Raw genomic sequence first — 16,016 nt, 5'->3', positions numbered from 1 at the left:
TAGTTCCCTGATGGCCCAATGTTGAAAATCCTTTCTTGTCCTTAGTCGCCATTTCATATCTTCTTTCATGATGTCTGTTTGAATTTGTCGCCATTTTTTATTGGGTTATTCGCCTTCTTACAATTGGGTTGTAAATTTCTTTATATTTTCAGAATACGAATCTTTTGTGAGATATCTATTGGAAATATTCTCCCACATTCTGTCTTCGCTTTTCATTTTTTTAACAATGCCTTTCAAAGAATGAGTTTTTAATTTTGAGAAGTTAAATTTATCATTTTTAAATTTTATACTTCATTATTTATGTGTCCTATCTAAGGAATCTTTTCCTATGGTCCTGGTACATTTTAAATGGTTGCTCTGTAACATTTACAGCGTCTTTTATGGTTATTGACTTTTTTCAGTTTTTCATCATTTTAAATTTTGATCAATTATATCTTGCTGGAAAATCATTCATTTACTCTAGGTAATGATCTCTTCTGATCCTATTAATTGATCTCGTATCTGTGGTTCTTTTTACTTATTACAAATGTGTGATTTTATTCTCTCTCTACCTTACTTAGGTTTGTGTGGAGTGTCTAGTTTACAGGGGTTTAAAAAAGTCTTTTCTACTTATTTTAATAGAGAAAAGATGGATTACTTTATAAATATTGATGCCTGAATAAAAGTAGGCATACTTTCAGGTGCAAGAGAAACCTAGAATAGAATGGCTTATGCAAAACACGTTTATTTTTATGACATAGCAGAAGTCTGGAGTTAACCTGCTGCTAGTGTTGACTAAATACTGTCAGGACCAGTGTCTCTGATTCTTTTGACTTTTCCCCTGTGGTTGAGAGGTTGTCACTCCCCCAGACATCATGTACAAGGCAGGAGGAAGGGTAAATTGACGGCAGCAGCTAAGTCTGTCCTTTTTCTTAGGAAAGCAAAGGTTTTGTCAGAACACATTTACCAGTGTTTTGCTTCTCTTGACCTGAGTCAGGTCACTTGACCACTACCAGCTTCAAAAGACGCTAATGAAGTGAGTAAGTAGTGAGAGAGGAGTACTGGAAGTGCTCGCATACCAACAGTATCTACAACTGTGAAAGTGGCTATCCACGTCCAAGAAAAAAATGAATCAATTTCCCAAAATATTTACAAAATATACTAAAAAAAAAAACCCCACTTAAAAATCTTATGTGAAGCTTAAATAAGACTAGAAATTCAGAAACTGTAAAAGAATAGACTGACATATTTAAACATGTAAAAAATAAAATTATGCAAACGGAAAAATAGCATATACAAAGTCAACAAATAAGCAATGGTTGGTTTTTTTTTCAAAGGAGTTACTACCTTTAACATATTAAAGCTGTTAAAAATTGACAAGACAAGCAATCCAAAAAGAAAAATGTATGAATAAATGGTTTATAAACGCAACCTACAGAACAGCAAATCAAATGTCCAAGAAACATTTAAAGAGGCAAGTTAACAGGTAAATTAAAATAAACTTAGTTATCAGTTTGAGATCATAAAACTTCTCAAGGTTAAAGAGTAACAGCTACTTTTAGTAGAGAGGCAGGGGTACACTAATACACTAATGCTGGAAAGATGAAACACTACAGTCCCATTTCAAAGAAATCTGGCAACTTCCATGAAAATAAAAAAATACAACTCAATCCATGAATCTCACTGCCAGAATTACGTTACAGGGGCAAAAAAAAAAAAGGCTCTAGTAGGTAAAAGAAACTCATGTCTGTCCATTAACCCATCACGTTACGCCACCTCTTGAGGATGGTTATCAGACCATTTTTCCTACTGAGAAAATGTGAATGAACAATGGCAAAGTGTTTGAACAAATTATGGCACGTCTACACCATAGACTCTTTTTCACCTAGTTATTGTTGAGCACAAAAGATGCAAAAAAAGTGTATATAATCTCATTTTAAGACCATAAAAACATAGTCATATGTGAACACAGATAACATATTAATGTGTCTGTACGTGATTGTGAGTAAAAATAAAAATATGAAGTTGATTAGCATTGCTTGTCCGTTGACAGACTGTTGCTCTAGCTGGAGGTGCTATGAGAATGGAGAAAGTACAAAATTCAAGAGGTAAAATATATTATAAAAGTCACATTTATACATTCATGCATTACTGAATGACGGGGATACATTCCAAGAAATGTGTCATTTGGCGATTCTGTCCTTGTGATTGTGCAAACATTGTAGAGTGTACTCAGACAAACCTAGATGGTATAGCCTACTACACACCTAGGCTATACAGGACCACCATTGGTATATGCAGTCAGTCACTGACCAAAACATTGTTCTGCAGCGCCTGACTGAACAAAGTTTTATGTGTATGCACGTGTGTATGTTTAAATATATATTTAATTAAAAGAAAGGTAATTGTTGGACTGGTCTATTTGTCCCCACTGATTCTAGACTCATGGGCATACAATTAAACCAAATAACAACATGAATTATATTTCTTGTGGAATTTGCTTCTACAGGAAGACTTTCTCACTGTATCAAACTTACAGTTCCCTCCCAGAGTGAATTTTATGACATTTTAAGAAAATGATGTATTCTTAGAAGACTTATTCTCAATTTTTATCTGTCAAGTAAGGTGTAACTCATGGACACAGAGTTTTTGACATTCAAAATATACTATACAATATACAATAATCATAGGGCTTCTTTGTAACATGAGTAATTTATAATTGGTTCTGACTTGTGTGAGAATTTCTCACTTTCAGGAAATACACAATTTCACTCATGTATAAATACTGAAGAATACTGAAAACTGATTTCTGAATGAAGCTATTCTCACATCAAGTGCATTTATTTTGTCTCCTTCTAGCAGAAAGTTCCCGGTAACTTCCAGGTGAAGGGTTTCCAGTCACTTCTTTTACAGGTTTTTATCTCCAAAATGAGTTCCTGGAGTATAAGATTTGACCTGTTATTTCTCTCATGTGTGAATTTGCTGATGTTCAGGGAGTTGACTTCAGTGGATGTTTTTCTACAGTTATAGTATTCATAAGATTTCTCTCCAGCATGAATTCTAGGCTATGTAATAGAGCACGATTTGTGAATGAAGCCCTACCTACATTTACTAAGACAGGAAATTACTCTCCCCTATGAATTATCTAATGTATAATTAAATGTTGGTTTGAGTGAAAGTTTTCTTCGATTTACTGAATTCTTAGAATGAAATTCCTTTTTGAAAAATTTAAAGTGCATTTTTTATTTAAAAATTTAGATTGTAAAACTCTCTCTTCCCCTCAAAGCCCCAGTAGATAGTTGTACATTCTAGTTGTAAGTCCTACTTCTGTGTGAGCCGCCACCACAGCATGGCTGACAGACGAGTGGTGTGATTCTGCGCTGGGAATGAAACCTGGACCGCCAGAGTGGAGCACGCTGAACTCTAACAACTAGGCCATTGGCGTTGGCTCTAGATTGTAAAACTTTTAAAACAGTTTTGCTCTAAGTACAAATGAACTGTATTACAGCACTGTCATAAAAAGATACAGCTAATTCACAACACTTTCCCAAGTAAAGTCTACACCCCACATGCATCCAATCTATACTGACCATAGAGTTCAACATAATTAAGGTTGAGCTCTTCCATACCACTCATAATTTTCCAACATCCACTCCTCAATCAATTCCCAGGTACACCTTAAGATACATTGAGGCCCACAAAAGAAAGTCTGCCTTTCTCCTAGAGATTAATACTGTGTTGACAAAAGGTAAAATGTCTCTTTTGTCTTTTTCTTTTTTGGCTTGATAATGCAGAATTATATTTTTTAAAATGTGCCTGAGAATAAAAAGGTTGAGAATCACTACGTCAGTAATCCTACTAAATTAATCTTTGAAATTCTTACTTTCAAACTCCTGGGTCCTTAAACTAGTCTTCATTAACTTAATTTTCTATTATTATCCAAAGGAAAAAACATACTATTAAAGAAGAAATTTGAGAGGCTCTAAGTCAATCTCCTCCAGGTGTTAAAGTCTGGCAGCTACCATAATAAAATTTGACACCACCAGATGTAATTTTCTCTTATGTATCAAAGTTTATAAAGTCTTTAACAAAAGAGTAAATGTCTTTAACTTTTAGCAACGAAAACTGGGAATAAACTTGTTGCAAAGCATTTTCATTTTTTAGTTTGGAGAGTTTTGGTAATTAAAAAGTATGTATTTCTGGACTCCATACTCCTTAAATAAGAATTATTAAATATCTTAAATATCTCAGTGATTTGAAAACTTCTGCTAATGGCAAAGTGGGTGGGTGGTACAGACCAGCACTCACCTGAGAACTAAAAAACGTGGAAGAAACTACTAAATACATGTAATTTTGGGATGGCACTAAAGAACTACCAGGGAAGTAAGAAACTGCAGGAATAAGATTAGACATGAGACTTAACCTCTGGAATTTGGAACAATTTACTAAGAAGAGGTGTTTGTTAATTCTTAAAGCAAATACTGGGCAAGAGAGGCTTAAGACAGTTTTTGACAAATTTATGGGACTAAAGAGAAAAGTACTAGAATTAAGGTCTTTCCAAGGAGCAGGGGCCTGATAAGTCTCCCAAAGTCCTAAGTCTTAAGGGTATCCTCTAGGAATAAGAGTGAAAAAATATAGACAGACCTTCACAGGGACTGGTAATCAGGGATTGCCAGTGTTCCTGGCCTAGTCACCTGTTAGAAGGAAAGGTAAATCCTCTCTGGAAGATATCATCCAGGCAATCTAATTATCTCTACAATTTTTTTTATATATAGTGTCTGCTACTTGATTTTAAATCACCAGATAAATGGGAAGACATCACCAAAACCCAAGAGAAACAACTACCAATAGAAAAAGGTCACCAGGGGATCTAGATAATGGGGCTTTCTCTAGAACCAGAGGAAGATAATGAAGTAGACCCATAATTTGAATAGATAATAGCTAGAAGTTTCCCAAAATGTGAAAAAAAAAAAAAACCCACTACGCTATAGATTTTTTAAAAACACTGCAAACCCCAAACAGGCTATATACATACAAAATCACACCTACACATATCATTCTGCAACTGCTGCCAGCATAAGATAAAGGCATAAGTTTTAAAGGAGTGAGAGAAAAGAAGGGAGGGGAAAACACATTACCTTCAAAGAGAATTAAACTGAAAGCTTACTTTTCAACACAACAATGGAAGACAAACCATAACAAAATATCTTCAAAATACTAATAGAAAACAACTGCCAACTTAGAATTCTATATTCAGTAAAAATATCCTTCAAAAATGAAGGCAAAATAAAGACATTTTCCAACAAATTTAAAAAAACCAGAATTTGTCACTAGCAAAAACATACTAAAAGAAATACTCAAAGGTTCTTCAGTCAGAAGGAAAATGATTCTAGAGGGAAACCTAAAGGACAAGAAGGAATAAAAAAGCAATGAAAAGCATAAATGTGTGGACTAATCTAAATAAAAATTGACTGAAAGAATGGCCACATTGACTACACACAGAATTCAAATGCACGGCATCAATACCATACACGTCCAGAAGTAAATAAACAGACAATGCTGTAACTCCTCAGCTTGTCCAGGAAGTGGGGTGAGTACTAATTTATATTAGCCTTTAGTAAGTAAAGTATGCATATTGTATTAACAGCTGACACAGTAAATTTTAAGACAAAAAGCATCACTAGATATAAAAAGGGACATTTCATAATGTTTAAGTTTCAATTAACCAGGAAGAGTATAAAAATTTTAAATTTGAATGTATGTAAAAACAAAGACTCAAAATATATAAAGCAAAAATTGGTAGATCTAAAGGAGACAAATTCACAATTATCCTGGAAGATTATAACACACTTCTTTCAGGATCTGATAGAATAAAAGGCAGAATAGTCCATAAGAATATAGAGGATTTGAGAACACAATTAAATAAGATTAATTTGCAGACTGGGAGTGCATGGGAGGGGTACTCTTCCAAATGTGCAACTGTCTTCTAAGAAAACAAGCTCAAATGCAAGACAACTGTGTCCCATAATAACCTACCACGTAATGAATATGAAGAGAATGTATTAACAAAATTGGAAGGAAAGAATTCTAGGTTTTGAAACCCATTTTCATAACTTGTCTCTTTTTCAAAGAGAAATCAGTAAATAGCTAGGTTTCTGTGGACCAGGCCGAGACTCCAGTGCTGATATCTAGATTTGTAATCTGTAGCTAAGTTCCAGGATCTCAGGGCCAGTTCTAAGGTGACAACTAGTCCACTGGGCTACTGCCTACATCATCGATCATTTTTGGGAAACAGGCTGGGAGCACTTTCTACCTCTTGGGTGGAAGTTACTTGCTGCCATGGCAGAGAATTAATAAAAGAAGGAACATACTGGTTACCTAAAGATGTCTGTGAATGTTGAGGTCAGCCTGCAGACCTGATTTGCCAATCTGAGTCAAACTGTAAATTTAAAATTTTTTAATCCAAGTTTCCACATGCTAATAAATACTATAAACAATAAATAATAGTGACTTCCCAAAGAAAAGAAAAAAAAGAGTCCTTTCTTTGTGTCTTTAATGTCAATTTTCACAAAAACTTCTGGCTTCTCTTCATTATAGACCTGAATTGTCTATACTTTTTCCTTGATTTCAGTGTCCATAGGGTGCCTAGACAACAAAAAATTTTCTTAGCACTCTACTCATTAAGAAATTCCTTTGGTCAATAGTGAATATTTTTGCTACCCAGGGCATGAAAAACTCAACAGGCCTAAATTTATAAAGCTGCTTATCCAAAACATGAAGCCAGAAAGATTGCCAAGGCATCTCCTTGCATATTTACTCCTATTTTCAGGGGCTTGATGACCCTAGTATCTGTCAAGTAAGCAACCACGGCCATCATACGGTGCTTAAAGACTCTCTGCAAAGTATCTCTCCATATGTGTAACTGGACATTGGCTGTGTGATCCAGGTATTCATACTTCTGACTAGATAGAGGAAAGTTGGCTTTGGTTACCTCCTGCTTCTTGGTCAAGCTGTAGCCTCTCAAAACTTTGTATCTCCATACCATGATCATGGCACTGGGCACTCAGCTTCCCCAGTATCAGATTTCTGATGTATACTGAGTTGTGGCTTCCAGTTTAAAGCTTTCCTAAAGTCAGTGGATTTATAGTGTTTCTGTTTAGTATGAATTTTCTGGTGTTTTATAAGGTTTGATCTGATGGTGAAGGCCTTTCCACATTCTGCACATATATATGGTTTCTCTCCTGTGTGAATTCGATGATGCTCATGAAGTTGTGACTTCTTAATGAAGGCCTTCCCACAGTGACTGCATTCATATGGTTTCTCCCCAGTATGAATTCTCCGATGTCGATTTAAGTGTGATTTCTGGATGAAGGACTTTCCACATTCAGTACAAATGTAGGGTTTCTCCCCTGTATGAATTCTCTGATGCATAATTAGTGTTGATTTTCTTGCAAAGGCTTTCCCACATTCACTGCACTCATAATGTCTTTCTCCAGTATGAGACTGCTGATGTATATGGAGGCCTGACTTCCGAGTGAAGGCTTTTCCACAGTCACTACATTTATAGGGTTTCTCTCCAGTATGAATTTTCTGGTGTGTAAAGAGATTTGATCTGTCAGTGAAAGCCTTTCCACATTCAGCACATCTGTAGGGTTTTTCTCCTGTGTGAATTTGCTGATGTACATGGAGCTGGGATTTCTTAGTGAAGGATTTCCCACAATCACTGCATTCATAAGGTTTCTCTCCAGTATGAATTCTCTCATGTGTAATAAAATGTGACTTGTGGAAGAAGGCCTTCCCACATTCAGTGCAAACATAGGGCTTTTCTCCTCTATGAATTCTCTGGTGCATACTTAGTGTTGACTTCTGAATGAATGCTTTCCCACATTCACTGCATTCATAATGTCTCTCTCCAGTATGACATTTTTGATGTATCCTCAGCCGTGACTTCCAGGTGAATGATTTTCCACAGTCACTGCATTTATAGGGTTTCTCTCCAGTATGGATTTTTTGGTGTTTAATGAGATTTGACCTGTCAGTAAAGGCCTTCCCACATTCAGTACATATATAGGGTCTCTCTCCAGTATGAATTTTCTGGTGTATAATGAGATTCGTCTTGTGAGTGAAGACCTTGCCACATTCTGAACATATGAAAGGATTCTCTCCTGTGTGAATTCGCTGATGCACATGGAGTTGTGACTTCTTTATAAAGCACTTCCCACAGTCACTGCATTCATAAGGTTTCTCTCCAGTATGAATTCTCTCATGTGTAATAAAATGTGACTTCCGGATAAAGGCTTTTCCACATTCGGTGCATACATAGGGTTTTTCTCCTGTATGAATTTTCTGATGCATAATTAGTGTTGATTTCCTTGTGAAGGCTTTTCCACATTCAGTACATCCAAAATGCTTCTCTCCAGTATGAATTTTTTTTTTATGTACATTGAGGTTTGAATTCTGTGAGATGTTTTCCCCACATTCACTGTATTCATAGGGTTTTTCTCCAGTATGAATTCCCTGGTAGCTAAACAGATCTGACTTCTGGATAAAACCTTTTCCATATTTATTGCATTTATAGTGATTCTCCTCAGTATGAGTTTTCTCACGGTTTGACCTGAGGGAAAAGTCCTTCTCATATTTAGCGCATATATAGGGTTTCTCTCCTGTATAAACCTTCTGAGGTACAGGAAGTTGGGACTTCTGGGTGAAGACTGTCTCACATTTGCTGCAATCAAGCTGTTTCTCTTCAGTGTAAATACTTTGAAGTGCAAAGAAGTGTGACTTCTGGGTGAAAATTTTTATACAATCAGAAAATAAATAGAGGTTCTCCCCAGTATGAACTTTTTGATGTTGAATGAGAGCCTGCTTATGACTCAGAAGTTTCTTACATTGATTACATTCACAAGCATTCATTTCTGTATGAGAATTCATATGAGTGAAAATATTACTATATCCCACAATCTCATCAAGATTTTCTGTCGCATTGTTTTCATTATAATTACATGAGCTTACAATAGGCTTCAAACTCTTTCCAAAAGAGTCATGGCTACAGAGTCTTTTTCTTGAAGGAGCAAGGTGTGTGTTTACAGGAACTATTTTCCCAAGGTCCTTATACTCACAGTCCCTCCCATTAGTTAGTGTTTCCTTGTTGATGAAGGTGACATGACTTAAATGTTTGTTCTGGTTTCCCTCATATCTCCTTGTCTGTTCATCACCTTGCCACAATTCTTCTAAAATGGAATATGGGTCATCTCTTGTGAAGAGATTAATTCTCTCAAACTGGACTGAAACTTCTTCAGACATTCCCTGTAATGAAGTTTTGAAGCCAATATTCCCACCTAAAACAGAAAGAAAAAATAAAACATATTAAGAACAGTTAACAGAATACAGAAGGAATGATACATAGAGCTGATTCAGGGTGAACATGGAAAAATAGGAGAGGCTCTATATAAATATAAATAACAAATATATATAAATATGTAAACATATAAGTGTAATAATCTATTTATATGTAATAATATATAGTAATAAAATGAACACTTATGTTACATTTACCATATGATAAACAGTAGCATTTAGATGTGCCAGGCATTGTTCTAAATTCTATCTTAATTCATTTAAACATCACAACCCTTTGCTGTTGGTATTATTATTGTCCCGATTTTACAGATGAGGAAATTGAACCACAGAAGAGTTAAGTAATTTGCCAAAATCAAATGTTCAGTAATTGGGGAAGACAAGACTCAAACTGAAGCAGATCAGGTCTACGTATGTAGCAGAACTACACAGTAAGGTGCCGGAAGAACAAAGTGACAAACTTGTGGCTTAAAACAAGTATTTCTGAGTCTAGATTCTTATTACCCTTCACATATAAATCCTCACTAATCTCCCTGCTTTCTCTTTTCCTTATTAACCACTGTGCCCTAAATACAAACTTATCTCTGTATAGTAAAACTGTTGTAGCCTCAGTCACCCTGACTTAGCCAAACAGTAAGTGGATGTCTATGACTGAATTCTTTATCCCTGGTTGGGGTGCATAGACACATGCATCTAATAGGAAGCATCTAAGACCAGAAAGGGTCAGCCATCTGAAGCAGAGACTGAAAGTTGTCCATCAAAATCTGTCCCCTTCCTTCAGCAGTATTAAGCTTGTGGCCAAGCATATGGCTGCCTCAGAACAACAGATCTGTCCAGCCTCATTTGACACTAGGTGAAGCCAAGTAATTCAGTTCTCACCAATCAAATGGGAGTAAAAATCCTATTTGTTGTCACAAGGCCAATGTCTTAAGGAAGTGTATGTGTCTCCCACAACCCTCTGCTCTTCTCACTGCTATATTCCAGACTTGCAGCACCTAGCTCTACGCAGCTGGCAATGCCCTACGCAGAGGTCAGAAAACTATGGCCCTCAGGCTAAATCCAGGCCCGTACCCAAAAGCAAAGAATAGGTTTTAAATTTTTGAATGGATGAAAACAATCAAAAGAATGATAATACTTCATGACACATGAACATTATACAAAATTCAAATTTCTATGTCCATAAAGTTTTTACTGGAATACAGCCACACTCATTCATTGACATACTGTCTACAGCTGCTGTAAGGCCACAACAGCAGAACTGTGCAGCTATGACAGCAACCATATAGCTCACAAAGCCTAAAATATTTACCTCTTGGCCTTCACAGAAAATGTTTGCCAACCCCTGCTCCAGGGGTTGATGGTGCAATGACTTTCTAGTAACATCACTGAATAGCCGTTGGAAGCAGAGTTGCCTGGCAGACCTGGACCACTCACCTTATAACTATCATGTGATGGGTCAGTGTTTATGTTCCCTAAGTCATGGTTTCTCAGGGTCTCTTAGTGACAGGAGTTTGGCTTTACTCCAAGATACTATTCTTGCCCAGAGTAAGAATCATTAATGTTCCATATTCTGGAATGGTGTATAAGATATAGTAGATTCTCAGTAAATATTTACATAATAAATAGATTATACAGGGCTGGACTTATGGCCGAGTGGTTAAAGTACTGCACACTCCACTTCAGCGGCCTGGGGTTCGTGGGCCCAGATCCTGGGTGAGGACCTACTCCACTCATCAGCCATGCTGTGGAAGCATCCCATGTACAAAGCAGAGGAAGACTGGCACAGATGTTAGCTCAGGGCAAATCTTCCTCACACACACAAAAATTATACAACTCTCTTATTCTACTAGAGCTCTTGAACACAGACAGTCTAACCTCACATCCATTTTATTCTCTCCAGAGCCTCGTCATGTCCCCATACACATTCTTTAACTGCTATATTACATTTTTACTCACACATATTAATGGCTTTTCATTCATCCTGAGGACATCTAATACTGGATTCCTAAACATGGATTTTGACCTTTCACAAGCTTTCACTTTCTTTAGCTTACAAACCCATTGCTATGTCTGACAACATTTACATTACTACCAACAACGTTCAATGTAAAAAAATGCGCTGTTAAAAAGTTTAATTACACATAATTTCTGTCCCCAATGATTCACTCATTCAATAAAATAGAGAATCATAATTCAGGCCAATAAAACATGTATATGTAAGCTGTCTTTCCACTGGTCACTACAGGATATTTTACTACTGAATCCAAACATATATTCTTTTTCCTTTTCCCCACTAAGCTTTCTTTCTCTGATCCTCTGTTCCTAAGCAACATTCGTTGTTGTTCACAGATCATTTACGGTTTTATGCTCTAAAAACAAATCCCAAATCTCAACATAACTCTACAGAGGCTTTCTTTTCTTTTAAATTAAAAAAGGCAAACAAAGACTAGATATCCTGAGCCACTCCTGTTCATGCTTAACTGGCACAGACCTGCACCAGAATAAATGCTCAACGCACAGAGGCTGAAATTTTAAAATTTCATGCAGTTATCTTCCCCTTTCCACAATTATTGGCCCTTTAAATTGCTCTCAGCAGAAATTTTTTAAAATCCTTCTGAAATAAAAAAAAGTAACCTCCTCTGCCTATCACATAAATTCAAGACTTAATTTAACTAAACATTCTCAACAGAAACATTAAAAACCAAAAACAGGGGTAAAAGACTCAGTTATTACATAATTTAATGGTAATTTTCTCTGAGCTTCTGTGGGTTGGAGAATTAGAAAAGGAAAAAAGCAGTGTGTGTCGTAATCATTAGGGCCAACTCAAGGAGTAAGGGAGACCTGAGCACAAAGGACAAGTACCTATATTATCTGAATAGGCAGACAAATCACAAAACAATCAGAGGGTCAGATGCAGGGGGATTATTAAAGAAAAGGTTAAAATGAAGTAAATGTGATTATGGAAACTAAACAGAGACAAATGTGAATTGCAAATATGAGGCATTTTCTTTCTGTAGCTTACAAACCCACTGAGAGAGGAATTTGTCATGTGTTAGATAACAGGAAGTAACTTCAGTTTTGCTCCATACAGCTACGACAGGATAAACACAATGTTTTAAGCAATGAAACCTATCAGCAGCATCTAAGATGAACTACTGGGAAAAAAAAGAGAGACCAGCATATCCAAAGAGGGTTAGAATAATCCAGGCATGAGAAAATACAGACATGGTTTTAGGTGGTATCACTGGAAAGTAAGAGGAGGAAGGTATCTAAAAGATATTTCTAGAAAGAGAAATACTAGTAGAAAGAGCAGAAAGAACTGTTTGAGAAGATGAGTCACATGGAAAAGTCAAAAACCACAGCAGAATATGACAAAACTGTGCTTGGCATCTGCATTGTAACTGCTCTTCCTCCACCAGCGGCCACCTGATGGGCCCTTACACGCGTAAGGTATCAGCAGTTTCCCTGAGAGTCCATAACAGGGGCAGTGCCTGCTTGAGACACACAAACAACAGGGACACAGTAAGACTTGTTCCTGTAAGCCTGGTGTCACTCACAACTTGTGCTGGAATTGAGATGCATGATTCAATGTGAGACACACAGAGAGTTCCAGGCCAAGCCACACAACCCAGGGCCACTTTAAGGAGGGTTCCATCCCTTACATCTGTCCCTAACTGCCAATTACAACTTCCAACTTCAGCTGGTTATAAAAATGACAGAGCCTTGCAAAAGTCACCTGCAAAGGAAGAATGGACTCCATTCCAAATTTGGTTCAGATGTCAAGACCGAGATGCAACACACACACCGAGAAGATATGAAAAGGTTCACTACTCAGTAACGAGCTTTTAAGGGAGAGCTCCAAGCAGATCCGAAAGGGGCTTGAGAGGGCAGGAAGAAGAGATTGGCTTGGTTTTTTATGGTGGTTGGGGGTGGGGCCAGGCTGACCATTTCCATGCAACCTCCCACCAGCAGCAAGGGAGGGAGCCTCTCAGCTTTCTTACCAGTTTGCCCAGATATGGCGCAGAAGGCGAAGAAAGAGGGGTGAAGCTTAGAAGATATCAGCAGTCAAACGTCAGAAATGAAGTCAGAATCTATTACAAGATACATGATAGGGGTTGGCCTTGTGGCCGAGTGGTTCAGTTTGTACACTGCACTTCAGCAGCCCAGGGTTTCACTGGTTCAGATCCTGCGTGCAGATGTGGCACCGCTCATCAAGCCATGCTGAGGTGGCAGCCGACATAGCACAGCCAGAAGGACCTACAACTAGAATATATAACCATGTACTGGGGGGCTTTGGGGAGAAGAAGAAGAAAAAAAACAAGACTGGCAACAGATGTTAGCTCAGGTGCCAATCTTTGAGGGAGAAAAAAAAGACATCATAAGATGTCGGAAATATTTTGTTACTAGAGAAACACAAATTAAAACAATAATTGAAAATTAAAATCCATTAGATTAGCCAAATTATTAGAAATATGGGCAGGGATGTACAGAAACTGATCCCTTTGTACACTGAGGGGATTGCAGAATGATACATCCAATCTAGGAAACAATGTGGTTAAACTTAAGTCAAATAAAGTATGAGTGTAGCCAGGGATGAAGCAACCCACTAGTCTCCCTGAGAAATCCTCGTTTCCTATAAGAACAGTTCATGAAGAATTTACTCAGTACTGTCTGCAGGAGCTAGGAAGCTGGACGAGTAAACTGCGGTATACATCTGCGGAACGCTATGCATCAGTTAGAAGCAATGAACTAGAAAAACACATTGCAACCTGAACCAATTTCAGGCTCACACAGAAAAAAAGGAAATATAGCACAGTACCATTTCCATAAATTAAAAATGCCAACAATTTAAATTTTACCCCACAAATTCAAGGATAGATAGCAAACATATCAAATATATTAGAGCAGTTGCCTCTGGGAAGGGTAAAAATTAAGTATGAGTAGTGAGGATTAAAAGGGATCAATAAAGAAATAAAATAAGAAGGAAGGTTAAACACACTGATGATGACATTAACTACAAATTGAGGACTCTAACTCAATTTCCTGCACATGAGTTACAAAAACTTTTGTAAAATATCAAAATAAATTAGTTAGAAAGACCAACTCAGTGTTGTGTTACACCAGCCAAGTAGGATGAAAATGTCAAGAACCAAAATTACCAATGTCATATACAGCAAAAATCTGTCTTCTAATGTAGGTAGTGATACCCTCAAGGTCAAAGTTGGAGGAGACTCATGGGAGAGGATAAAATGAGGCCACCTTTAGATGACAAGTCTGAAGCACTAAGGGAACAGAGAGAAAACGAAAAGAAACCAGTAGGAGTGTGACCAAAGGTAACTTTTTAAAAAGGCAAATTTATGAGTACATGAATGCGTAAGAAACGGATCTAAGACCTTGATGTGACGGAGGTAAAAAGAATAAAAAAGCTAGAGAAAGGGAGAAAAAGCAAAAAGCAGGATCCTAGATCCAAAGTACCAGTAATTGTAGCACAACCCTCCTAAAAGGTCAAGGAAAGAAGATACTGATATGGGGAGAGGCATTTAGGTATCCAACGGGCCAATATCAACTCTATCCATGCAGTTCCAGAATTTTGGAATGTTACAGAAAAGTCCTATCAACAGCACTTCGAAGTTGCCAGCCTCTGCCAGTAGAGCTGCAGTTCAGTCATACTGTCCCCATGCTCCTGATCCCCTACTCACCTAGACAGCTCTGACTTGAGATTTCACCATCCAACAGACACGGCTCTTCTCCGTGCTCCAAGTGGAAAACGATTTCTGGTTTGGGAACTTGACACCCTATTAACGATAGAAGACTTGGTTTCAGAGGCCATACAATGAATCACTCCATTTACTTTTCGGAAAAGTTCATGGGCACAGAAGTGTATTCATAATACCCAAAAGAGATGATTAAGAACATAGGACAAAATAAGGACAAAACTTCAGATGTCCTGCAGTCTTTAGAAGTCCCACATACCTCAGAAATCCCATAGATTTCAGAAATTCCACTAAGAAAGAAGATACTCTCAATTAGGTACAGCCTTATACCCAGCAGGGCTGTGCTTACCCACTGAGAGCAAGTTGAAATAGTTCTCCAGCGTCACATCCCTGTACAGGCTTTTCTGAGCGAGGTCCAACTGCTGCCACTCCTCTCTGCTGAAGTCGACAGTGACATCCTTGAACGACACAGATCCCTGTAAAACACACTCCTATTCAATTTGAAGGATCAGGATTGCAGAATGGGACCAGGATACTTAGGAACTTACTTTTAATCATTTTTAATATGATACAACATATATGGTTCCCACTAAACACCTATATTTTACATTATTATTTTTAAGGAAAAAATGAATCATTTAAAATATCATGCCATTCTTTCTATGGTACTACTAATATTCCAGTTTTTTGTTTTGTTTTTATCTGTGTGCTGGTTACAAAGGGATAAGCCGTAAAACTTCAACAAGCTGTATAAACATGATTTGTACTTTCTTTTCTATGCATGCCATATTTCATTAATACTTTACTTAAAAATATATATATATACTCTGCCATTCATTTTGCACTCAACAACCCAGAGTAAATCAATTCCTTCTTTTAAAAAGGTAATCAAAATAGGCTCTTTTTTCAAAACAATGTGGCACTGGCGTAAGGATAGCCACATAGGTCAATGGAATGTAATCAAGA

General features: G+C 37.2%; 1 protein-coding gene across 2 annotated transcripts in view; it reads right to left on the bottom strand.

Moving 5' to 3' along the window:
* Positions 1-418: 418 nt before the first annotated feature.
* Positions 419-16,016, bottom strand: part of ZNF484 (zinc finger protein 484) — a 30,386-nt gene continuing 14,788 nt past the window's right edge. For both annotated transcript variants that reach the window (XM_008536668.2, XM_008536665.2), the window contains 3 exons: positions 15,400-15,526; positions 15,036-15,131; positions 419-9,317 (listed from right to left, as the gene is read on the bottom strand). In XM_008536668.2, coding sequence (XP_008534890.1) covers positions 7,027-9,282 — 2,256 coding nt within the window. In that variant the 5' untranslated portion in view covers positions 9,283-9,317; positions 15,036-15,131; positions 15,400-15,526 and the 3' untranslated portion in view covers positions 419-7,026. The remainder of the gene's footprint in view (positions 9,318-15,035; positions 15,132-15,399; positions 15,527-16,016) is intronic.

Source organism: Equus przewalskii, chromosome 22 (genome assembly GCF_037783145.1).
Source record: "Equus przewalskii isolate Varuska chromosome 22, EquPr2, whole genome shotgun sequence".
NCBI lineage: Eukaryota > Metazoa > Chordata > Mammalia > Perissodactyla > Equidae > Equus > Equus przewalskii.
Note: the sequence above shows the minus strand (reverse complement) of the source record. Positions and strands in the feature narration are given on the sequence as shown.